This window comes from Chiloscyllium punctatum, chromosome 38 (assembly GCF_047496795.1).
Source record: "Chiloscyllium punctatum isolate Juve2018m chromosome 38, sChiPun1.3, whole genome shotgun sequence".
Lineage (NCBI taxonomy): Eukaryota > Metazoa > Chordata > Chondrichthyes > Orectolobiformes > Hemiscylliidae > Chiloscyllium > Chiloscyllium punctatum.
Window position 1 is genome coordinate 33,669,298 of NC_092776.1, and position 26,985 is coordinate 33,696,282.

The window sequence follows — 26,985 nt, forward strand, 5'->3', positions numbered from 1 at the left end:
GCATTAAGATGTTTTTATTGTGGATAAAATGGGACTGTTTTGCCATCTTTATCAGGTTGCTCATTATTGTTTAAAGATTAAATGTGTTTTGGTTGAAAACAAAGCACAGATCATGTCACTGCTGTGATCGGCAACAACATGGATGACACAGAAACATTGTTGTTGCTTGTGATAGGAAATTTAAAGAAGCCATGTTACTTTGCACTTGATGCTTGCACTCTTCTTTGTGAGTAAAACTTCAAAAACTTCAGTTCTGAAGAGAACATTATAATCCTTAATATACAAAATGCTTGGGAATAAATCCATTTATACCTGCATTATTAAATATATAAATTCCTGGAAGCAAATGGTTACGTACCAGCAAACACTTAGTGCAAGATATAAAGATTTTGTCTGAATTCAATACATTGAAATATCATCTGTCACTGTGTAACTTAAATTTTTGACAGTGTTTACCTTTTTTTGTTTCTGTACAACGTCCAACTAATTGAATAGTTTTGTACAGTGGCTTCTTTTTGAAGAGGTTCAGACAACCATTTTGGGAATTGAAAGAAAGAGGAAAATACTTTAAGAAACCTCAACCAGATTGAAATCCAGTTGTGGACTTTTTCGTGGAAATGACTGACCATTAACTGCCAAATTTTGTTTAAATTGCAACTAATATGGTTGACTCTGATTAGTCAATGTGTTGCTTCTGTTTAAACATAAGTGTCCAATATTAGATGTGATTCTGAGGGATGGTAACATATGTCACACTCTCCCAAGTATCCTTAAAATTATGCTGATAGCCAATTTGATATTCAGTTGGGTTCATAGTTGTCCCTGTGCATCCTGGAAGCTACATATATTAATATATAGGGCGCTTTTCGTTGCGGACAAAAACTACAAGGACACACTCTGCATTTATTTTAGATGATGGCCATTCTCTGGTTCATTGGTCAAGTTAATGCCTTTAGGAATCAGTTGACCTGCCAACTTAAGTGTAAACAAAGTTTACAACTGCCTGTCGTCATCTAACAAATGCATTCTCGATGGCCACTTGTCTAACAGGTAGAATCCATCACCAAACCAATGTGAACATTTCCTCGTACATAAAAATGTTGTTTCCCATTACATTAAAAAGCATCTCCAGCCTGAAGACAGCCACTTTGTTCTCTATTTCCAGTTTCTTTAACCTATGACTTTTAATCGTAAAATTAAGACCTTTATAATTGTGAGCCAGTTGCCTTGTGCTTTCTGCAAACAACTGAAAGTATTTGCAGAATAGAGACCAAGAAGCAATGTATTGATGAATAAAAAGATCATCTTTGCAAATTCAGTGGGCAGGGTTCTCTGAAATGCATTTCTCTCTCCCCTAATACCTTTTACTTCGTTCTTGTCTGTACGTGAGAGCAGTGATAATGGGGATAAGGATCAGAGCTTAAACTAGTAGTCTTTTGTCAATGGTCATAATCTGTATCTGTACATAGAAGCTGTTAATTTGTAATAAATAATCATTCTTGTTAAAAGTACAGAAACTGGTCCATGTTTTCTGTCAACCTTGGTCTTGAAAAAATAGTAAATTGACTTTTATATATTTTTCTTTGTTTTACCTTTTGTGATGACTGTGGAAATAGCAGGGATTGATCTTCAGCCTGCTACTTGATTAAGGTAGAATAAGTGCTATATTTGTTCTTGTCAGCAGATTCCAACAAAATATGGAAAATATACTACATAAAAACCAAAAGAACAGCGGATGCTGAAAATCTGGAACAAAAATCAAAATTGCTGGAAAAACTCAGCAGGTCTGGCAGCACCTGTGGAGAATTCTGTGGAAGGGTCACTGGACCCAAAGATGATCTTTTTTGTTCATCAATAGTCTAATGATGCTCATCAATAGGCATTTTCAGAATTTTGAGTTTATGGGCTCAAGCCGCAGCCTTTTCATCATGGATATGCAATCCCTCTACACATCTTTCCACTGTCGAGGTGCTTTTGGTGCTCTCCACTCTCTACTTCCTGGAAAAGGGCCTGAAATGTCCTCAGCCACCACCACCACCACACACCACCCTCCACCTGGCCAAGCTAGTCAACACTTTAATTCCTGTCACTTCTCCTTTAATTCCTGTCACTTTCTTCAGATCAATGGTGTGGCCCTGGGTACTAGCATGTGCCACGGTTAGGCCTCCCCCTTTGTGGGATGCCTTGTTCCAGTCCTACTAGGTCCACAACCTTTTTTCTGATACACCAATGACATAATGGTGCTGCTTCTCCCTCTTGTAGGCATTGGCAAGATTTATCAGTTTTGCTTTCAATTTCCACCTTGCTCTCGCCTTCTGGCCATCTCTCACACCTCCTCTTTGTCGACATCTCTATTCCCATTTCTAGGACTAGGCTGGCTATTACAATCCCGCCGACTCCTACAGTTAGTTTGACTTTCCATCCTCATATCCTGCTACTTGTAAAGTCTGTATTCCATTCTCGCAATATCTGTCTTCATCGCATCTGTTTCAATGTAAGATTATACAAAGGAACCTCCTTCCTTAACTGAGGATTCCCTCTCGCCATGGTTAGCGGGCTCCTCAGCTATGTCTGACCCATCTTCCATACTCTGCCCTCAATCCTTCTCTCTCTTACAGTGGTAGGGTCCCCCTGATACACTCCACCCCACCAGCATCCCCATAATCATAGAGTCATAGGGATGTACAGCATGGAAACAGACCCTTCGGTCCAACCTGTCCACTACCACTTGTACTGCTTCTATTGGGATGCCACCACCAGGGCGACCCCCACTCACCCCACAGCACCTTCCCATGCAATCGCAGAAAGTGTAACACATGCCCATTTACTTTGTATCTCTTTACTATCCCAGGCTGCAGGTACATCTTCCAGGTGAAACAGCGATTTACCTGCACTTCATTCAATATAGTCTACTGTGTTTGCTGCTTACAGTGTGGTCTACTAGTCACTGGGGAGACTGGCTAACTGCTTTACAAAACACCTACATTCAGTCTGCAAAAATGGCCCTGAGCTTCCAGTTGCTTGCCATTTCAACACACCACTATGTTCCCTGGCTAATAATCTTTGTCTCAGGCTTGCAGCAATGCTTCAGTGAAGCTCAGCATAACTTGGAAGAACAGTGTTTCATTTTCTGCTTGGGAATCTGTGACTCTTGGGGTTGAGAAAGTTCTCAAATAAATTAGGAAGGGATTCAAAATTGGCAGTTAGTCTTCGTGAACTTTCATATATTTGGGTTTGAAATTAAGCAGGTTGAGTTTAATGTAATTGTTCGCTAATTTTCATACTTGGAAAATGTCGATCTTATTGCAATTAGTTGTACCACATCTGAACAGAGAGATAAGGCTGTTACAAGGAAAGATGGAGCAGCTGAAGTCTTGTCAGACAGCTCAAATGGTTAGATACAGACAAGACCAAATCCAAGTTTTGATGTGCTGGAACTAGGTCTGGCGATATAAAATTTAAAGGTGGAGGACTTTTTGAGAGTGAATGAAACTGTTTTAAAACATTGAGAATATAGACGTGTTAACTGAAGTTCTCCATTTGGGATCCCAAGAGTATGACATCAATCATATTTATTTGCATGGCATCATTAAAGTGATGGATGTTCCAGTGCGGGAGGATTTGTGATGTGTGAGAAAATGGGAAGAGTTACCCCTCTGCTTGAAAACAAAGAATGTAAGAGTGCTGAAAAGCATATTAGCTGTTGGAACTCTGGCTTTCATTGATGCTATTGATATAGCATTTTATTTAGATCTAGATACAGATCTCGGAGGAAATGCTACATATAAAAGGGACTGAAAGAATTATGCCTATAGAGTGTTATATCGATAATTGATCTTTATGGAATAACTTGCATTCTACAGAAAGTATACATTTTAAATGGCATACGATACGTATAGCTAGTTTAAAGCTGGAGAGGAAAGAAATCTCGAAGTGCCTCTGTAGAAACATTATTGAAGGCTCCCCAAGAGGGATTTCCCACTTGGGGAAATAGTGGCAATTTTTTTTTTCAATACTTATGTACCTTGTATAAATAGTTATTTTTTTAGAAAGAGGAATGGACTGTCAGAGTTGGAAATGCAGGTCCTTTTAAGGCTCGAACACATCAGCTCCAGAGAGGATGCTTATTGGACTTTGTAGTAATGGCTAATTTGGGTAGAGAAGAAAATTTAGCAATGTCTTGAGGGCGCATTAATGGTGTCCCTGTTTCTGCCTCAGGTGTACTAGACTTAAGTCGCACCTACTCCAGCAGTGTGTAATAATATCGCTGTACAGGTTAATTAGAAGATAGAGTTGGAGCTCTTATAGCACCATGGTAGTGTCCCTAACTCTGAGCCAGAATGCCCAGGTTCAAGTGCCAACTGCTCCAGAGACCGAGTAACATCTCTGAAAGGGTTGATTAAATATATCTAATCTGAGACTACAAAGAAAACCTGGATAATCAGTCCTTGTGTAATTTTACAGATTCCCGTTATCTGCAAGACTTTAGGCACGAGTGTGTAATTCTGCCTAAGTAGCCTAAGGTGTCTCCATTTTTAACACTAAATATTATCAATATTAGAGTATGTACAACTCTGTGACAGAGAATTCCATAATCCTTTGAAGAGATTTCTCCCCAGTTTAGTCGTAAATGATTAATAACTTTGCTGAAACAGGTTAAACATAATCATAGAACCTCTTTGCTGTTCAAAACCACAGCTACAGTGAATTTCCATGATTCTAGTGTTGAGTCCTTGCTGAATCTTCATTTTTAAAAAAAAATTCTTTATCTCAATTTTGGTTTGTTGGTGAGATTTGGGAGCTTTGACCTAAAGATGACTTTTGGACTTGCATTGAAAGGAAAACAGACCAAACAGGCTTTTGTTTATTTGGGAGTCCAGCCTTGGAAGCTAATAACAGGTTGGTTCTTAATCAAAAGTTACTGTGAACACTTAATCGCCAGGGGAGAGCATTGTTTGAACAGATAATAGAAATTGTCTATTAATGAGGTTAGTATCTGAGAATTACTTCCAGTTAATCTGGAAAAGCCCTTGTGTTTAAGCAGATGATAGATGTTGAATAGTAACGGGTACCTCGTGCAAGAGATGGTTAGTCTGTCAAGGAGTGGTCAGAGTTTGAATTGAGGTTTGAACTGTGTTTTCTGTGCAAAAGGACACAGCATGAATATTTCAAAGCTTCCTGTCTAACCTCCCCTGAGCAGCTCTTGGAAACTCAGAATATAGAAAGCTAGGTTATAAGTATTACAGCTTTTATCTGAGTGAATTACAAATGTGTCTCTGATCGACACCTTTGCAATATCAACCAAGAAATCATCATAACCTATGCAACAATGCCACATGAAAACTTAAAATAATCTGACTTTTATTATTTTATTTCTTACTTATGTTTGTCTGTATGTCTTTTGTTTGATTGAGCTGTAAAAGGTTTTTGAGTTTATAGTTTAGACCAAATTAGATTACTTTGTTGTTTAATTTTACTCTGCTAAAGTTGTTGTATCATTAATGAATTACTAAGTCTTTTGTTTATTCACAAAGTCTGGGGTTGATCATTCAAAAGTCTGGTTAGGAACAAGTAAGGGTCTTAGAAGGTTAGTGCGCTGTGAATACAGAGATAGAAAGATTGACTTGGTTTGGCTGTCTGTCTGTTGTAACAAAGTACTTGAATTTGACTGCTTTGTTATTTATGCTATTAATCTTACCCATTTTGGCATGGTCTTAAAGTAAATTCAGGTTTCCTGCATAGTAATGTAACATACTCATTGTAATTTGACTTTATTAGTTGCATTTAACATTTTTTTTTCTGTTTAGGTTGGTATAGAGGGTATACACATCGTCGCAAAGCCAAAAAGGTGAGTAGTTTAAAGTTTATATAAATGCAAAAGTGACAGGTTTTAAGTATGTTTCTTTGGGTATAATAAAAATTGTTCTATAAGTGTGCAATACAAACAAACTGAGTGGTAAATTATCTGTCTGGTCACATGTTTCTGCTAAGCATCCTGCAGTAATTTGTACTGTTTTGTAAGATACTGTTCTCTGTTGAAATTTGCATTTAAATGAATGAGTACTGTCTGTTTCCACTATCCTGCTAGGGAGCTTGTTTAGATTTATCACTTATCAACTCAAATGATTCCCCTTCAGTTTTGATGACAGTTCTGCTTGGTCAAGGCTACAGTTTTTCAGAACAATCTATTATATTCCTGAATTTTATGTCCTAATAGCAGCCTCTGTAATTATAATGAAGCAGTGACCACTATTTCTGAGTGGACTGAATTGCAGAATGTGGGTTTTGATTTTGGGATGGCTGTTTGATTCCTCCGGTTGGAGGCCAAATTTGTTTATTTTGAGATCTGAACTTGGTTAGAGTGTGTTGGTTATCTGGCTTCTACTACAAGTTGCTGATTCTTCATTGAGCTGTCAGGAGGTAGCAGTTGTGGCAGAAAGGTGGGGCCTGATGAAGTATTTGATTAGATGACAGTCAGCATTGTGAGGCTAGTGCTGCTTCTGACAGAACCTTTGGGCTTCTTTTGGACCACTTTGATTTCATTAAACAGAATGTCCATGAAAAAGACTTCACAAAGTAGGCTGTTAAATTGTATTGGGGAACTGGGTCCTACATAGGTCATAGACTCCAAATTTTACGTAAATTCGTTCGGCTCCTATCTGATTCGGGGTGACTGGATTGCTTAATTCACAATACAGAATTTTGAAAAGACAGGCAGAGGCTGAAAACTCTGTTTTCACGAAGTTAAAGGAGTTGATATTGGCCTATAGTTCTTCAAAACTATGAAAACAAAATCCAGAATCATTTGTAAGAAAAAAAATTTATCTTGTTTAAATTAGTCACCTGGTTGCACTGAATGGTTTGTAAAAATTACTGCGTGTAAATGTCCTTGTCATATTTTAAAGTTAAATATGAATTAAAAATTACAGCAGCTAGGAATCATTACAGCTATACAAAGTCGGAGACAAGGCGAAAGTGAGGACTGCAGATGCTGGAGATCCGAGTCAAGATTAGAGTGGTGCTGGAAAAGCACAGCAGGTCAGGCAGCATCCCAGGAGCAGGAAAATCGATGCTTCGGGCAAAAGCTCTTCATCAGTCAGAGACAAGACTCATGAAAGATCTGCGCAATACACAATTTGAAGATTGGAGAGAGTGCAATGTAGATTTACCAAAATGTTACCTGAACTTATGCTTCAACTTATCAGTGTTATACCAGGACCAGTAAATGGCTGATGGCTCTGGTTGTTTGAAGATCTGTTGCAGAAATGCTCAGCAGACAGATTTCTTGCTGTGGTTCAACAACTATCATTACAGGAAAACACAGCTAAATTTCATCGTACTTCATGCTGCACTTTAAACTGATAATTGTTGTTCATCACATGATCTACATCTTGATTAACACTGATTAGCATGCTCCTTCTTAAACTCATATAAAAACAAACAGAGATTAATAGACAAAAATTATTTCTGCTATTTGGGACTGTGGACAGCCTAAAAATTAGAGCTGGACCTTTCACAAGTGAAATTCAGAAGCAGTCCAAAGCATGACCTAAAAACAACAATTAGTAATTGCAGGTAATTTTAAATCTAATAGCAGTACATTTCAGTTGACCAAAAATATTCTGGAGTATCCTTTGTTAAATTCAGAACTCAGTTTTTTTTTAAGTTTCTGATGAAGGAATAGCTCAGGAGTAATTAGTCTGTTTCTATTGATTCCACTTAAAACACTAAACATTATATGCTGTTGCATTGTTTTGGAACTTTGGAGAAAAAAATGTCAAAACAGCAGCACTTTTAAAAGGGGGAGGAACAGACAAAGGAAGTACATGGTAAGGTCATTGCAGGAAAAAGAGGCAAAGAAAAAACAACCCACATTGCTAACTGACAGAGCAGTGAACCTGCACAGTTACTGTCTTTGCTGTTTGAATTCATGTATCACTGGACATCTGAGTGCATCTGGGAAGATTAATAAACAGTCAAGTTCACAATTGATCTTGGAGGAACCTGCTTGGGAGACGTCACAACACAAAAGATAAGACGATATTTTATGCATGGCCTTACAGTAAATCTGCAGTAGTGAGTGGAGTGGGTTCTTTCTTGAATATGTTTTATTGAGATATGTCTCTTGATTAAATTTAAAATATAAGCCATAAGTATTAATTTAACCTGGAGCAGTGTTTTGTAGAGGAATAGGACAGTGCTATTTTCTTGGTCTGTAGATTGAAAGAAGCAAAAATGGCCTTTATTAGAGTGATATGCTTTTCTTAGCAGGACTTATACACTTAATGGTAAGATCCTAGGGAGTGCAGGTTCATAGCTCCTTGAAAGTGGAGTCGCAGGTAGATAGGATTGTGAAGAAGGTGTTTGGTATGCTCTCCTTTATCGGTCAGAGTAGTGAGTACAGGAGTTGGGAGGTCATGTTGCGGCTGGACAGGATATTAGTTAGGCCACTGTTGGAATATTGCGTGCAATTTTTGTCGGCTTCCAATTGGAAAGATGTTGTGAAACTTGAAAGGGTTGAGAAAGGATTTACAAGGATGTTGCCAGGGTTGGAGGATTTGAGCCATAGGGAGAGGGTGGAGAGGCTGAATAGGCTGGGGCTGTTTTCCCTGGAGCGTCTGAGGCTGAGGGGTGACCCAATAGAGGTTTACAAAATTGAGGGTCATGGATAGGATAAATAGACAAAGTCTTTTCCCTAGGGTGGGGGGAGTCCAGAACTAGAGTGCATAGGTTTAGGGTGAGAGGGGAAATATATAAAAGAGATCTAAGGGGCAACTCTTTCATATAGGGTGGTACATGTATGGAATGAACTGCCGGAGGACGTGGTGGAAGCTTGTATGATTGCAACATTTAAGAGGCATTTGGGTGGGTCTATGAATAGGAAGGGTTTGGAGGCATATGGGCCGGGTACTGGCAGGTGGGACTAGATTGGGTTGGGATATCTGGCAGGCATGGAAGGGTTGGACCGAAGGGTCTGTTTCTGTGCTGTACATCTCTGACTCTGACCCTATATGGGAGATTATGGAGAGTTTATGGTTTACTCAGGATTATATCTGCAATAAATGCTGTTGGTTGCGAATCTTATCCGATCAAATTGATCAGTTGCAGAGACAGTTGGAGGCAATGAGGAAATCAAAAGAGCAAGGAGATGTGTTGGAGGCAGTTACAGGAAGGTGGAAAAGTCATAGATACAGTCAGATAAATGGGTTAGCTCCAGGAAAAGTAAGAGAAGTAGGCAGTTAGTGCTGGAGTCTTCTGTGGCTATCCCCATTTCAAACAAGTATGCTAATTTGGGGGTGATGGATTCTCCGGGGAGTGTAGCAAGAGCAGCCAAGTTTCTGGTATTGAGACTGGCCCTAATGCAATGAGGGGTACGTCAGGTTCCAAGAGATTGATTGTGTTAGGGGACTTTCTAGTCTGAGGTACAGACAGACATTTCTGTGGCTAGCAGCGAAAAAATCAGAATGGTGTGTTACTTACCTGGCACCAGGATCAAGGATGGTTCAGAGGGTGCAGAATGTATTCACAGGGGAAGTGGAACCATCCAATGTCATTGTACACATCGGAACCAACGGCATAGGAAGGGAAAAAGTTGAGATTCTGAAGGGAGATTACAGCGAGTTAGGCAGGAATTTAAAAATGAGGTCCTCGAGAGTAGTAATATCTGGATTCTTCTGGTGCTATGGAGCTAGTGAGGGCAGAAATAGGAGGCTAGAGCAGATGAATGCATGGCTGAGGAGCTGGGGTATGGGAGAAGGGTTCATACTTTTGGATCATTGGAAGCTCTTTTGGGGTAGATGTGGCCTGTACAAGAAGGATGGATTGCACCTAATTGGAAGGACACTAATATACTGGCAGGGAGATTTGCAAGAGCTGCTCGGGAGGATTTGCAAGAGCTGCTCGGGGTGGGACCCAGGGAGATAGTGAGGAAAGAGATCAATCTGAGACTGGTATGGTTGAGAACAGAAGCAAGTCAAACAGTCAGGGCAGGCAAGGTCAAAGCAGAGAAAAAGGGAGGACTGATAAATTAAACTGCATTTAGTTCAATGCGAGAGGCCTAACAGGGAAGGCAGCTGAACTCAGGACGTGATTCGGAACATGGGATTGGGATATCATAGCAATTACAGAAACATGGCTCAAGGATGGACAGGACTGGCAGCTTAATGTTCCAGGATACAAATGCTACAGGAAGGACAGAAAGGGAGGGAAGAGAGGAAGGAGGGTGGCGTTTTTGATAAAGGATAGCATTACAGCTGTTCTGAGGGAGGATATTCCCGGATATACATCCAGGGAAGTTATTTGGGTGGAACTGAGAAATAAGAAAGGGATGATCACTCTGTTGGGATTCTATTATAGACCCCCTAATAGTCAGAGGGAAATTGAGAAACAAATTTGGAAGGAGATCTGTTATCTGCAAGAATAATAGGGTGGTTATGGTCGGGGATTTTAACTTTCCAAACATAGACTGGGACTGCCATAGTGCTATAAGGGTTCAGATGGAGAGGAATTTGTTAAGTGGGTACAAGAAAATTTTCTGATTTAGTATGTGGATGTACCTCTGAGAGAAGATGCAAAACTTGTACTCCTCTTGGCAAATGAGACCAGGACAGGTGACTGAGGTGTCAGTGGGGGAGCACTTTGGGGCCAGCGGCCATAATTCTATTAGTTTTAAAATAATGATGGAAAAGGATAGACCAGATCTAAAACTTGAAGTTCTAACTTGGAGAAATGCCAATTTTGACACTATTACACAAAAACATTCAAAAACTAACTGGGGGCAGATGTTCGCAGGTAAAGGAACGGCTGGCAAGTGGGGAACCTTCAGAAATGAGACGACGAGAGTCCAGAGAAAGTATATTCCTGTTAGGGTAAAAGGGAAGGCTGGTAGGTGTAGGGAATGCTGGATGACTAGAAAAATTGAAGGTTTGATTAAGAAAAAGAAGGAAGCATATGTCAGGTATAGACAGGATAGATCGAGTGAATCCTTAGAGTATAAAGGCAATTGGAGTGTACTTAAGAGAGAAATCAGAAGGGCAAAAAGGGGACATGAGACAGCTTTGGCAAATAGAGTTAAGGAGAGTCTAAAGGGTTTTTACAAATACATTAAGGACAAAAGGGTAACTAGGGAGAGAATAGGGGTCCTCAAAGATCAGCAAGGTGGCCTTTGTGTGGAGCCGCAGGAGATGGGGGAGAGTATTTTGCATCAGTATTTACTGTGGAAAAAGACATGGAAGATATAGAATGTAGGGAAATAGATAGTGACATCTTGAAAAAAGTCCATATTACAGAGGAGGAAGTGCTGGATGAGTTGAAACACATAACAGTGGATAAATCCCCAGGACCTGATCAGGAGTATCCTGGTGTTGTGTGGGAAGCTAGGGAAGTGATTGCTGGGCCTCTTGCATTGATAGTCACAGGTGAGGTGTTGGAAGACTGGAGGTTGGCTAACGTGGTGTCAATGTTTAAGAAAAGTGGTAAGGAAAAGCCAGGGAACTATAGACTAGTGAACCTGATGCCGTGGTGGGCAAGTTGAGGGACAGGATGTATTTGAAAAAGCAAGGACTGATTTGGGATAGTCAGCATGACTTTGTGTGTGGGAAATCATGTCTCACTAACTTGATTGAGTTTTTTGAGGAAGTAGCAAATAGGGTTGATGTGGGCAGAAAGGTAGATGTGATTTATATGGACTTCAGTCAGACTTTTGACAAAGTTCCCCATGAGAGACTGGTTAGCAAGGTTAGATCTCATGGAATACAGGGAGAACTAGCCATTTGGATACAGAACTGGCTCAAAGGTAGGAGATGGAGGGTGGTGGTGGAGGATTGTTTTTCAGACTGGAGGCCTGTGACCAGTGGAGTGCCACCAGGATTGGTGCTGGGTCTACTACTTTGCATCTTTTATTACAAATGATTTGGTTATGAGCATCAGACATATAGTAAGTTTGCAGATTACACCAAAATTGGAGGTGTAGTGGATAGCAAAGAAGGTTACCTCAGAGTACAATGGGATCTTGATCAGATGGGCCAATGGACTGAGGAGTGGCAGATGGAGTTTAATTTAGATAAATGTGAGGTGCTGCATTTTGGGAAAGCAAATCTTAGCAGGACTTATACATTTAATGGTTAGGTCCTAGGGAATGTTGCTGAACAGAGACCTTGGAGTACAGCTCCTTGAAAGTGGAGTCGCAGGTAGATAGGATAGTGAAGAAGACGTTTGGTATGCTTTCCTTTATTGGTCAGAGTATTGAGTTCAGGAGTTGGGAGGTCATGTTGCGGCTGTACAGGACATTGGCTGTTCCGCTGTTGGAATATTGCGTGTGATTGTGGTCTCCTTGCTATCTGAAAGATATTGTGAAACTTGAAAGAGTTTAGAAAGGATTTTCAAGGATGCTGCCAGAGTTGGAGGATTTGAGCTATCGGGAGGGGTTGAATAGGCTGGGGCTGTTTTCCCTGGAGCGTTGGAGATTGAGGGGTGACCTTAGTGGTTTATAAAATCATGAGAGGCATGAATAGCATAAATCGACAAAGTTCTTTTTTACCTGGGGTGGAGGAGTCCAGACTATAGGACACAGCTTTAGGATAAGGGGGTAAAGATATAAAAGAGACCTAAGGGGCAACTTTTTCACACAGAGGGTGGTATGTGTATGGAATGAGCTGCCAGAGGAAGTAGTGGAGGCTAGTACAATTGCAACATTTGAAAGGCATCTGGATGGGTAATATTGTACAAAGGGTTTGGAGGGATATGGGCCAGGTGCTGGCAGGTGGGACTAGATTGGGTTGGGTTACCTGGTCAGGCATGGACCGAAGGGTCTGTTTTCATGCTGTACATCTCTATGACTATAATATAATTCAGTATCTTTGTGCGCATCTTGCCTTCTTAAGAACATATTCACTTTGTCAGCAGCAAACCATGACTCAGAATTTAGTAAGGATATAAAATATTACCTTGTTGCTAAGGATTGAATCTTGACCTTCAAGCTAAGTATAAGAGAGCTGCTCATTATATGGTGCAGTCCATCATTTACTCAGGTATCATACTCTGTCAAAAGGTAATTACTAAATGGTTAAGAAATCTCTTTAGTCTTTACTGAGGAGTCATATGTGGCTTAGTTTTGTCTTGAATGGAGAAAGCCAAGAAATTGTGTAGCTGGCATAGATTTCCTTTCTTTATCATTAAATCATAATTTGCCATTTAATTCTTGGATAGACTCATGATAAAAGAAAGAACACATTTTAAGGTTTTCTGAATAGAATGATTTATGTGAGATAGTCAATTTCAAAATGTCTTTCTTGTATATTACTTGGAACACAAATGTTCAAACAACATACAATGGTGTTCCAACGGCATGACATTTCAACAAATCCGATATCAAATCTTTTCTCCCCACAGTTTAGACCATAGACCATAAAACATTGGAGTGGAAGTAAGGTCATTCAGCTCATCGAGTCCACTCCGCCATTTAATCATGGCTGATGGGCATTTCAGCTCCACTTAACTGCACTCCCCCGTATCCCTTAATTTCTTGCGAGATCAGGAATTGATCAACCTCTGCCCTGAAGATATTTAACGTCTAAGGCTCCATTGCACTGCACAACTACTCACTGGCTGAAGAAATGTCTCCTCATTTCCGTTCTAAATTGAGCCCCTTTAATTCTAAGGTTGTGCCCATGGGTCCTAGTCTGCCCGCCTAATGGAAACAACCTCCCAGCGTCCATCCTTTCTAAGCCATGCATTATCTTGTAAGTTTCTATTAAATCTCCCCTCAACCTTCTAAACTCTAATGAATACAGTCCCAGGATCTTCAGCCATTCATCGTATGTTATCCTTGTGAATCTCCGCTGGACAAGCTCCAGTGCCCGTAAATCCTTTGAGGTGTGGGACCTAAAATTGGACACAGTATTCCAAATGGGGCACAACTAGAGCTTTGTAAAGTCACAGAAGCAGATTGCTACTTTTATATTCCAACCCTCTTGAGAGAAATGACAACATTATATTCACTTTCTTAATCACGGACACAACCTGCAAGCTCACTTTAGAGAATCCTGGATTAGCAGTGCCAGATCGCTTTGTACTTCGACTTTATGAATTTTCTCACCGCTTAGAAAATAGTCCACACCTGTACTCCTTTTTTTTTCCCAAAGTGCAAGACCTCCCATTTGCTCAGGTTGAATTTCATCAGCCATTTCCTGGACCACTTTCCTAAACTGTCACATTACTCAGCAGCGTCCCATGAGGCACCTTATCAAATGCCTTTTGGAAGTTGAGATAGATAACATCCACTGGGATTCCCTGGTCTAATGTACTTGTTGCCTCTTCAAAGAATTCTAACATGTTTGTCAGACACGACCTCCCTTTACTAGATCCATGCTGACTTGTTATAATCCAACTCTGCACTTCCAAGAATTTAGAAATCTTATCCTTAATGATGGATTCTAGAATTTTACCAACAACAGAGGTTCAGCTAATCGATCTATAATTTTCCATCTTTTGTCTTGATCCTTTCTTGAACAAGGGGGCTGCAACAACGATTTTCCAGTCATCTGGGACTTGCCCTGACTCCAGTGACTTTTGAAAGATCACAACCAACGCCTCTGCTGCTTTCTCAGCCACTACCCTCAGAACTCTCGGATGTATCCCATTGGGGATAGGAAATTTATCAATTTTTAGACCTTTTAGCTTTTCTAGCACTTTCTCTTTTGTAATAGCTACCATATTTAACTCTGTCCCTGAATCTCCTTAATTGTTGGGATATTACTCACTGTGAAGACTGAGGCAAAGTACTTAAGTTCTTCAGCTATTTCCTTATCTTCCATCACTGGCCTTCCAGCATCAATTTGGAGTGACCCAATGTCTACTTTTGCCTTTCTTTTGCTGCTTATGCATTGAAAGGAACTTTTACTATCATTTCTAATATGGTTAGCCTACTTTCACATTTGATCCTATCCTTTTTCTCTCTTTGTTATCCACTGTTTGTTTTTGGAGCCTTCTTAATCTTCTGTTTTCCTCGTGCTCTTGGCCACTTTACAGGCTCTCTCTTTTCCTTTGATACATTTCCTGATTTCATTTGTCAGCTATGGCTGTCTAATTCTCCTCCTCCACCTCCACCTCCGCCACCGCCACCACCACCTCCCAACCATCATTCGTTTCTTGGGGATGAACTGAAGCAATTACACCCAGACCCTCCTGCCATTGTTGTTCCTCTCTGCCCTTCCCTGCTAGGCTCTGCTTCCAGGCAGTTTTCGTCATTCCTCTCTCATGCCCCATAATACCTTTTACTTAACTGTAGCATCATTACATCCGATTTTGCCTTCTCTCTTTCAAACTGCAGACTGAAATCTACCATATTATGATCGCTGCCTCCTAAGTGTTCCCTTACTTTAAGATCTTTTATAAAGCCTGGCTCATTACTTAGCCACTAAGTGCAGAATAGCCTGCTCCCTTATGGGCTCCATCACAAGTGTTCCAAAAAAAATCCTGTAAGCATTCCATGAATTCCCTTTCTTTGGATCCACCAGCAACATTATTTACCCAGTCCACCTACATATTGAAGTCTCCCATGATCACCATGACCTTGCCTTTCTGACATGCCGTATCTATTTCCCGGTGTATAGGAGGTCTGTACATAATTCCCATTATGGTTTTTTTTGCCTTTGTGGTTCCTTAACTCCACATCACCTGACCATATGTCATTCACTGCCATAGATTTATTTCAATTCTTAACTGACGAGGCAACCCCGCCTCCTCTGCCCACCTCTCTTTCTGTCTTTTCAATAAGTTTTAAATCCTTAGTTGTTAACTGCCCGTCCTGAACCTCCAATAACCACATCTCTGTGATGCCTACCACATCATAATCATTCACGATGATTTGTGCCATTAATTTATCAACTTTGTTACGAATACTATGAGCATTCAGGTAAATTGCCTTAATGCTAACTTTCTTATATTACCCTTCCTTTTTGCTGCATTCCTCGTCTGGCTCGAACTTAAACCCTCCTGCACACATGCTATTCTGCTGCTTATCTTTCCATTTAACTCCATACTCCCTCTCACTTAACTTTCCCTTCCCAATTTAAAATACTGTTGAACAAAAGTTGCAAAAAATGGAAGAAATGAGAGAGTTTGAATTTAATTAAGTTTTGACTTCACCTATTAAATTTGAGCTATGCTGAGCTTTGTCTTCCTGGTAACTGAAGTTTTACAATAGCAAGTACTCTTGTAATTATGAATACAGTACATTTTTAGTTGTGTGTTGGCAACAGTCAAGAAAATGACCTTTTAATAGTTTACACTAATTCTTAGTTGCTGGGGTTTATTTCTTTTATTCATTTTCAAGTGAACACATTTTATTATCATTTGAATAATATCTAATTTATGCTGCTGTCTGGGGAAAGTAGTTTGTTGTAATGCAGTTACCCTGTTGATGTTTAGTGATATTATGAAATAGTCTCATTGCATTTTTGGAACATTGACGATGACATTTGATTAAATTGGAACAGCATTGCATTAATGAATACATTTGTGTATAGAATATGACAGTCCATACAGCAATTTGTTAACAGTATAATGTTTTTTTCTGTGATAATTCCATTGGTAGTGAACATTTATATGTACCAACATTCACAAAATTCTGATTTTAATTTTCTGATTTTAGAAAAATACTAAAACTGTCATTTCTGATGACAAAATGCCATTTTTCCAATTAAATATTGTTTTATTATAGGGTATTTTTCCTGCTTCGTATATTCAGCTGAAGGAAGCAACGGTTGAAGGCAAAGGGTGAGCTATGAAATTCAAATTATATTTTTGAATCTTTAGAATTGTCTTGGATTTTAATGAAAAAACTGCACCTAATTTCTACAGATGTAGAAATGTCATCTAATGTTTTCCAGACTACAGAGACATAACGACGTAGTTGAACAGTATATGTTTTGTGAATAAATAATTGATGTATTGTTGTACAAATTGAGTGGAACTTGCCTGTATCAGTCAATCCACAATAATAATTGAGAATTAAAATACAACTTTTAAAAAAATTACTACTTTTTGGAAAACTGCTATAAATTTAGGGTGTTTGCAATAAAGTAATAGGAGGTGGTTGTGATGCTTTTAACACTAGCCTTCAGATAAACTGATAATTGTGTGAGTGCATCCATTAGATGTTTGAAAGTGGAAGACCAGCCAATTGCATTATTTTGGTTGCTCTGTCACATCTATGAGCGCATTCACCCTAGGTTCACTGGGTTGGTACTAGAAATACAGAATTAAATGTAGTGTATACAAGATGCTAGAGCTTCACATTTTGAGGGAAGAAGAGTTTTTAAAAAAACAGTTGTGATTTTTTAATTTGAGGATTATTAAGAGTTTTGATAGAATAAATTGGGAAATATTGGGAGAACATTAGAAAGGCAGATAACATTGTCAGAGGGGTTTGTGCAGACTGTGAGGATGTGGAAAGCTGGAGAGTGGTGGTGATGCAGGCTATGAGGAGAAGCAACAATATTATTGAAATAGAATAGTGCGATTAATTTTGGATTTGTTGCAAGGAGCAAGGGAAAACACGTTGTTATGCCATTAAAAGCTACGTAGTAACAACTGTAAAACCTTTTAATCCATGGGATGACTATCAAGAATATAAAAAAATACTGAAGCTTTTCCCTATAATTAATACTCATCAGTTGAGAGAGCATAGTTGGGTTTTGATTTAAGGGAAAAAACGCAAGGAATTTTGTGACCGCATTAGCGTGCTGTCATTTCAAAGAACAAAGAGTAGTACAGCACAGGTGTACACCACCAAGACTGCCGACACATGATGTCTGTGTAATTTAAAGCCATTTGCCACTACATGGTCTGTATCCCTCTATTCTTAATGTATTCCTATTACTGTCAAGATGCTTCTTAAACATTGCTATTGTGTCTGTCTCCACTATCACCTCTGGCAGTGCAATCCAGACACTTACCATGCTTTGTGTTTAAGAAAAGAAACTTGCCTCTCGCATCTCCTTTAAACTTACCACTTGTACTTTAAACTTTTTCCACCTAGTAATTAAGATTTATATCCTGGAAAAAAAAAATTCCCAATTATTTATTCTATCCATGCCCCTCGTAATTTTGCAAACTTCTATCAGGTTGTGCCTCATCTTTCAATTTTCAAGTGAAAACAAACCAAGTTTGTCCAATCTCTCCTCGTAGCTAGTACTGTCCAAATCAGGGTATGCGTCCTGTTCTGGCAGCCCAGTTATAGGAAGGATTTTATTAAGCTGGAGAGGATTCAGAAGAGATTTACCTGGAGGTTGCTGGGTATGGAAGGTTTGAGTCACAAAAGGCTGGATATGCTGGGACTTCTTTCACTGGAACATAGGAGATTCAGAGGTAACCTTACGGAAGTTTACAAAACTATGACGGGTATAGACAGAGTTAATGATGGGTGTCTTTTCCATGGGATGGGACATTCCAAGATGAGAGTGCACATTTTTAAGGTGAGAAGAGAGAGATTTTAAAAAAAGACACGGGCAAATTCTTTTACACAGATGGTTCACATGTGGAATGAATGTCCAGAGGAAGTGGTGGATGTGGATATAATTACAACATTTAAAAGGCATTTGGTTAAGTATATTAGTAGGAAAGATTTGGAGTGATAAGGCCCAGGAGTAGGCAGGTGGGACTAGTTTAATTTGGTATTATGTTTGGCATTGACTGGTTGGACTGAAGGGTCTTTTTTTCATGCATGCATGACTCTGTGGATTTGAATAATAATTTGGCCACCGTGTGTGTGTGCAATGTATCTATATCCATGTGAGAGTTTTCAGTGTTTTGGAATACTTGTTCTAAAAGTCCCCCACTTAAAACTGTTAAAAAGTAATTTGTAGGTATCATTATTTTATATATTCTTTGATACGTCAAGGAAAGTGTAATGATTTACCATCCAAATTTGAAGCTGCAATTTTTCTTTTGCTGTGATTACCTCACTTTAGTAGAGCTACTTTCAATGTAAAGTTATCTCCTCTTTTTCCATTCTATTCCCAAGGATAATGATTGGTGTGCTAATAAGAAACCCTCATTTCCTTGTGAGAAGCTATTCCCGGATAGTTGCATTCTGGTCTCATTGCATTATTAGCAGATTTTGAGGTGTGGGGTTTAACTGGGAGTAATGTCATGTTTTAGCATGCAATATTTAATGGGATTTATAAACTGCATTGAAGAAACTAAATATTGTTAGCTGCAGGTGGATTCCACAGATTTTTGTCCACACTTATGAATTTGAGTGAAGAAATTTCAAATTTTGACCAATAAATTGCTTATTTCAGGCTAATGAAATTTTTTTAAGTTGCATTTACAGAAGAGTAAGGTTTTAAATAGTTATATCTTTAATTTCACAATACAGCCAATGTTTCCTGTTTACTCTTAAAGTCCTTAAAATATGTCACTTCATTGTGGATTTATGGAACTGTTTTTCAAAACTTGGGATATTATCTTAATAAAATGCACTTATGGCCACAAACTTGCCTCCAGATGCATTTTACTTGTACAGTTAGTTCTTCTATAACGCAATGGTTGCATTCCTTTGCAACCTTGCATTGTAGAAAAATTGCGCTTTTGAAGCAGCACTTAGTGTTGGTGATGTAATCGCATTCAACCAACAGATTTTAAAAGTTTGCATTTTAGAAACAGTACCCAATTTGTCAAGTGCATTACAGCTAATTTGTTAGCGAAAAGTGCATTATAACAAAACGACCTGTACCTTCTTTCAATTTATCGCTGAAGTTTATTGACGCTCTAGGAAGTTAAGCTGAGTTAAATTCTATTAGCTTTTCCTTTTAAAAGTTCTTAGCAGTAGCATTTTTTTTATGGAAGGGTGCTAGAGGTTTAATAGGAAGAGTAGTATGATGTGAACTATCTCTATGACAGTGCTGAGTCTGAAAGCAATGGTAGTTCTTGGTACGGTTACATTTGTATAATTACTCCAACTCTGTTTTTGCTCTTTTCAAATGTCAAAAGTTCCTCTTGATGCAAATATAGCTTACCGAAAATTTGTGCAAATCGTGCTTCAAATGCACATAAATGAGTTTTAAAAACCATTTTCCTGAATTATTGTAATTTGAAAATACACAGATTAAGCCCAGGCTTTTGATTAAAGCTAAGATCTTCCACTAGGAATGAAAAGACATGAATTAATTTGATATGTGAGTTAAATGCGGTATTGAAATTTATTTTCAATCTGAATTTGATTTTAATGTCTTATTTTGAATGTCTACTTGTGTGCTTTGTTTGACTTTAAATAGTGTTGGCTATCAGGTTGCTTAAGGAAATTGAATTATATGTCGATAATGGTATCTTCAGTTTTAAATGTTAGAAAAGTTAATTGTGACCCTCTGAATGAATTTGTGGAAAGGAATTACACACTATCAGAATTTGTAATATGCACATATAACCCATGAAATCTCTTGTTGCTGTAACAAAATTTCTGAAGAAAGAAAGTTGGCAATTTGAATGTAATCATCCTGTTTTGTATTTAATTGAAGGCAACATGAAACTGTTATACCAAATGAGCTTCCATTGGTTCAGGAAGTCACGACAACTCTTCGAGAATGGTCAAGTATATGGCGTCAGTTGTATGTTGTGAGTGAACTACAATATTTTAAGCAGTTTTTTTCTACACTTGTACGTTTTAAGCTGTTTATTGTATTTAACATCATTGAAATACTTCTGCTCCATAATGACTGCTGTCTTCATATTTGACGTTAACTTAGTGCTCCTAAATTTCAACCAGATGAACTCAAGATCAAACACTTTCTTGAAATTTCTGGCTTTGCTTTTCCTGTTTATTCTCCTTCTTCATACCTCAATTTGAGCACTGTTGGCTAGAGTATTATGATAAACAAATTTTTCTTCATAATGCAACCACTCCTAACCTTGGTGTGGGCATATCTAATTCAGCCAATTATTGCCCCATTAATCTACTCTCATCTATGACCAAAGTGAGGGAGGACATTGTCAACAGTCCTATGAAGTAACACTTGCACAGCAATAGCCTCTCTTCACTGATGCTCAGTCAGTTCTGTTAGGGTTTCTAGGCATGCAACCTCATTACAGCCTTAGTTCAAATGTAGGCAAAACGTGTGAAACTTAGGGTGAGGCATTGTTGGGTGGTAGAGAGCTCCACTGCTTTATGTAATATCTAGCACAGGAAGATGGTTGTTGGATGTAAGTGTACTCAGCTTCTGTAGACTTTTGCAGGAGTTTGAGTGTAGTGTCTTAGTTTTAGCTGCTACAGCAAGGACTTCCCCTCCATCATAAGGTCAAGAGTGGGGATGCTTGCTGAAGATTGCACAACGTTTAATGCCATTTGCAATTCCTTCGATACCAAAGCAATTTATGTCCATATGTTGTAAGATCTGGACCAAATACAACCATCAACCTTGGGGTGAGAGAGGGGTGCGATTCTGTTTCCATGCTCTACTTCTCTATGGCTCTATAACTAGTGAGCGTTACTAACTAGTGCCAGTTTCTTGCTTTTCTGTCATATTCCTGCACATTATTTTATCCAAAATAATTATCTAATGCATTTTCAATGCCTCAATTTAACCTGCCTCCACCTCCAGGCAATGCAATCCATATTCTAACTCATTCAGAGAAACAGTTTAGCTTTACTAGATCTTTACTGCTTTTGCACATCATTTTAAATCTAGGTCTTTTATATGCCAGAACAGTTTGTCTCTATTAACTGCTGTTCATGATGTTGAAAGCCTCTATCATATTTCCTGCTAGCTGCCATCTCTGCAAAGTGCACTCCCAATTTCAGTCTGTCCTCATAAATTAAGTTTGTCATGTCTGGAGCCATCCATGTAAGTTGCCTATGTACTTTTTCCAATGCGTTCAAATTCTTTAAATATTATGGTACCTAGAATTGCAGACAATACTTCAACTAAAGTCTTACGAATATCTAATGCAAGTTCAATATCTCTCTCCTCTGTACTCTATGCCTTGTTGTTGAAACCAAGTATATTGGTTGCTTTACTTTCTGTACTGTACCTTGCTCTATGTAATTTTCGCGCCTATATACCCAGGTCCTTCTGATCCCAGACTCCATTTAGAATTTTACCCCCTATTTTTTATTTTTATTCAATGTTCTTCCACCCCATGGATCTCTCTGGGTCCAAATACTGGAACTTCCTTCCTAATAGCAGTTCGGATATACCTACACCAGTTGAACAATCCAACTGACAGCTCACCATAAACTTCCCAAGGAAAACTGGGGATGGATGACTAATGCTGCCTTGCCAGTGATGTCCACACCCATAAATGAGACTTAGAAAATGAAATGGTCTGGCATTAAACATAACTCGTGTTTCTTGAATGCTTTTGTGTCTCACTTGTTCTTTTTTCTTGAATTTTGAATATTGTTTTGCTTTTCTTGTTCCTTCATTTTTTTTTTCGATCTTGCTCAAGAACTTGAATTAAAGCACCACAGGAGTTCCGTACAGTCTGCAAGGATGTAAAGAGAATGTTAAACCACCCTGCTAGGAAGGTTGTTATGAATCAGCCTTTCTCAGGCAATCTTTCAGTCCTGTTTCACTATAAATAGGATCCTTGATTGTAAGGAATACTTGAGAGGGATGATTGCATAATTGCCAAGAATATCATTTTTGTGTGGGTTTATTGTAATTTCTCGAAACTGGGGTAGGTCAGATTGATAGTAGTTATCATTTCTGGACACATATGTTTTGTAGTTGCAATTTTGCAGCATACAATACATTTGTTTTCACATTCTCCTCTGAATTCCTGAGACTGCTTTTGCTTTGGGTGTGGCTGCTTGCTAGATAACTTATGTTACCTTTTGTTTCCTTATTACTAAATCTATTTCTCAAAACTAGATATTGGTGCAAGTATATGTACAGAGCAAACTCATGGAATGATATGCAGAGCGTTATACAGCAGAGTGTTTGGGTCAAATTGTTCATGCTGACCAGATATCCTAAATTAATCTAAACCATATCCTAAACCATTTGTTATGTCCCTCTAAACCCTTATTCATATACCCATCCAGATGCCTTTTAAATATTGTACCAGCGTCCACCACTTCCTCTGACAGCTCATTAAGTTGGTGGAAATAAGCTAAATAGCGGGAGTGTAGTGCATGTATGGAATGAGCCCTTAGGTCCCTTTAAAGGTTTTCCCATCTCACCTTCAACCTTTGCCGTCAAGCTTTGGACTCCCTTACACTGCGACAAAGACCTTGTCTATTCACCCTATCCATGCCCCTCATGATTTTATAAACTTCTATAAGGTCACTCCTCAACCTCCGATGCTTCAGGGAAAACAGCCGCAGCCTATTCAGCTTGTCCCTATAGCTCAAACCCTTCAATCCCGGCAACATTGTGCAAATCTTTTCTGAACCCTTTCAAGTTTAATAACATCTTTTTCTAGCAGGGAGACCAAAATTGCATACAGTATTCCAAAAATAGCGTAACCAATGTCCTGTACAGCCACAAATGACCAGTAACCCCTATACTCAATGTAGTGACAAATAAGGGTAGGAGTATCAAACACTTTGTCTACCTGTGACTCCACCATCAGGAACTATAAACCTGTATCCCAAGGTATCTTTGTTTGGTACCACTCCCTAGGGCCGTACCATTAAATATATAACTCCTGCCCTGATTTACCTTGCCAAAATGCAACAACACACATTTATCTAAGTTAAATTCTGTCTGCCAGTACTTGGCCCATTGGCCTAACTGATCAAGCACCCATTGTACTCTGAGATAACCTTTTTCACTGCCCACTACACCACTGATTTTGGTGTCATCTGCAAACTTCCATTCCTCCATTATTCACATCCAAATCATTTATATAACGTTATGGACGAAGCCAGACCACTCAAAACACTCTTCAGCAGGCAGCTTAGACCATAACTTTGCAATTTGTTTCAGTAAGTGTACAGTTAAAATTACCCTGATTAAGTTAGCCAGGTTGACTACTAGATTTTAAAACAGACAAAAATGTATTCACAAAATTACACAATGAAACACAAAGAACAGAATAAAGAACCCCTTGAGAGCTTAGTCTATCCAAGCAAGACTTATGTATGCTGTTCCGAATATACACAACATTCCCAATAAGCAAACTCCTTATTGTATGCCTTCCTAAAGTCCACGTAGACAATGCCCACCACTCTGCCTTCTTTGTCACTTCTTCAAAAAACACAATCATGTTAGTGAGACACTACTTCCCATGCACAAAACCAGTGTCTAATCCTTCCTTGCCTTTCCAAAGATCCTGTCCCTCAGAATACTCTCCAATAACATATTGACATCAGGCTCACCAGTCTATAGTTCCCTGGCTTTTCCTTACAGCCTTTCTAAAATAATTGCACCATATAGCCAACCTCCAGGCCTCCGATACCTCACCAGTGGCTATTGATGGTATAGATATCTCAGCCGAGGGCCCAGCAATCACTTCCCTAATTTTCCACAAAGTTCTGGGATACAACTGATCAGGTTCTGGGGCTTTATGCACCTTTTATGCTTTTTAAGATATCCAGCACCACCACCTCTGTAATGTGGACACTTGTCAAGATATCACCATTTTATTTCTCCAGCTTTTCTAGCCCCCATATCCTTCTCCAGAGTAAGTACAGACATGAAATACTCATTTAGTATCTTACCTACTTCCTGCGGTTCCACACGTGAGCCACGTTTTACTGTCATGGTTGGATGCAAATCTTAACAAAAAAACGCAAGGAGAGATTCTTTGGTCCAGTCAGTCTTGCCAGCTCCTTCAAAATGAAATTGTCATTCCTGCTCCTCTATTCTTTCAAAATCCCAATAGTTTGTTTTCTCATCAATATTTATCCACTTTTCCATTGAATCTGTTACTGTTTCCCGCTATTTAGTTTATTTCCACCAACTTAATAGCAGTGCAATCCAAATCCTAACCTCTTGTGCATCAAAGGGCCTTTTCTCAAGTCACCATTAGTTTTTTGTCAGTTTCCTTAAATATTTACCTCTGATTCTTCCTACTTCAGACGCTGAGAGTAACTTATTTTGTCTGAATCTTTCATGATTTTAAACACCATTTCCCATTCCTGTTCATGCTTTACAGAGGGCAATCCCAGCAACTTTAGCTTATCCAGGTAATTGTACCTCTTGTGTCTCTTCACCCCTACAGCAAAAGTGGTAAATGCCTTCTACACCCTCCAAAGCTTGATACTTAATACTTCAACTGGTACTGAACTAATGCTTCATATCGTTTTAACATAACTTGCAAGCTTTTGTGTTCTGTTGCCTCTATTTTATAAACCCAAAGACCCTATATGTTCATTAATTGCTCAACATCTTCAAAGATTTGTGCCCTGGCCCCTTCATATCTCTGTGCATTCTTCTTGTCAAAGTGCATAAATTTGCACTGTTCTGCACATTCATCTGGTGAATTCATCTGCACCTGACTGGCCGGATCTTCTGGTCAGCATTGATGGTGTGCTGCACACATTGCCACTGGTCACTAAGACTTCTGTGACTTGACCTTTCTGTGATTTTTCAGCCAGGACTTCTGATCCCCAGTGGTCAAAGAGAGGTGATACCCCTCTTTTTAGAACATGAGTTGCCATATTTGGGTAGCTTTTTAAGGCTCTCAGGTTTTTGGGGTGAGTTGGTAGATGGCTAGGCGGGTGGGTGAGTGGGCAACCTTTTTTTTCCCTGGATAAGTATTCAGGTAAATTCCATATTTCTGTCCCAAGTCCCTGACACTGTTTCCATGATCACAAATGCTCATCCCACTTAGCAGTTGCACCTGCAACTGACCAAATTGATTAATTACACTTTGTGCAGATACACATATGCACTCCAAATGTAAATTTAGATTTCTCTATTTTCGCTGTTTCCATCCAACATTATTATTTTTAATATCTGTCTTATCCTCTGTGCTGCTTAGTTCTATTTTCAAAAATACTGTGTACAAATTTCTTTACAGCACTTGTAAACAGGCCTGCATCTATTTTTCTCATTGACCTGTTCAGCAATGCTATTACACACCTCTGAAGCAGGTGGGACTTGAACCTGGTCTCGATTCAGGGGTAGGAACATGACCTCTTTAACACAAGAATCCTGTAAGCCTGACTCCGCTTTCTTTTAAAAAAAAGGCTTGTTTTTCTCATTGATTTGTTCAGAGATGTTATTACACACCTCTGGAGCAATTGGGACAGGAACCCTGGCCTCTTGGTTCTGGAATAGGGATACAAACTTTGTGCCACAAGGGGGCCTAAAATTGCCTGCAAGACATTAGTCCCAACTTATCAGATGCAACAGGTACAAATTGCGTTGGTTCATTCGACCACAAATTCAATACAATATTCTACAAATCTGAAGCTCCCCCCTCTCCTGTACATGCGTCTCACCATGTTTTTACCTACCATTTTCTTGTGTGCACTAATCTGGAGGTTACTATCCTTTGTCTGCTTTTTAATCTCTCTTTCCCCCACAAGCTGCTTAAATTTTAAATAAAGTATCTTATGTTCCTGTTTCATTGGATTGAAGTAGACCACAACTTCTGGATCTACCTTTTCTGCCTACATAATTGTCCGTTGCCATGACATGTATGATTTGTGTCAATTTAGAAGTTCCTGCTTGACAGAAAAATGTAATTTGTAGAACAAGGTTTTGTGGTAAACACCTCCGAGCATCAAGTGATCAGTATTCAGTTAAGCTGAAGTTGTTAAGCAGTAATGTTAAATCTAATAAAGAATGGTATTGAAAAACACTGCTTGTTTTCCATGTATTTAATTTTCTATTCAAATATCTTCTCCTTTAGAATGACAACAAAGAGATGTTCAGCCGAATTAGACATATGATGTATGATCTTATTGAATGGCGCTCCCAGATACTTTCAGGAACACTCCCACAAGATGAGCTGAAGGAACTGAAGCAGAAAGTCACTGCCAAAATAGATTACGGCAACAGGTCTGCATAATAAAATATATCCAGATAACCT

At 39.0% G+C, this 26,985-nt stretch overlaps 1 protein-coding gene across 5 annotated transcripts in view; it reads left to right on the forward strand.

Annotated features, from left to right (window-relative positions):
* The window catches only part of dock1 (dedicator of cytokinesis 1), a 577,688-nt gene that overhangs the window by 38,375 nt on the left and 512,328 nt on the right, over nt 1–26,985 (forward strand). For all 5 annotated transcript variants that reach the window (XM_072557590.1, XM_072557591.1, XM_072557588.1 and 2 more), the window contains exons 3-6: nt 5,808–5,848; nt 16,721–16,776; nt 20,520–20,616; nt 26,806–26,954. In XM_072557590.1, the coding sequence (XP_072413691.1) occupies nt 5,808–5,848; nt 16,721–16,776; nt 20,520–20,616; nt 26,806–26,954 (343 nt within the window). The remainder of the gene's footprint in view (nt 1–5,807; nt 5,849–16,720; nt 16,777–20,519; nt 20,617–26,805; nt 26,955–26,985) is intronic.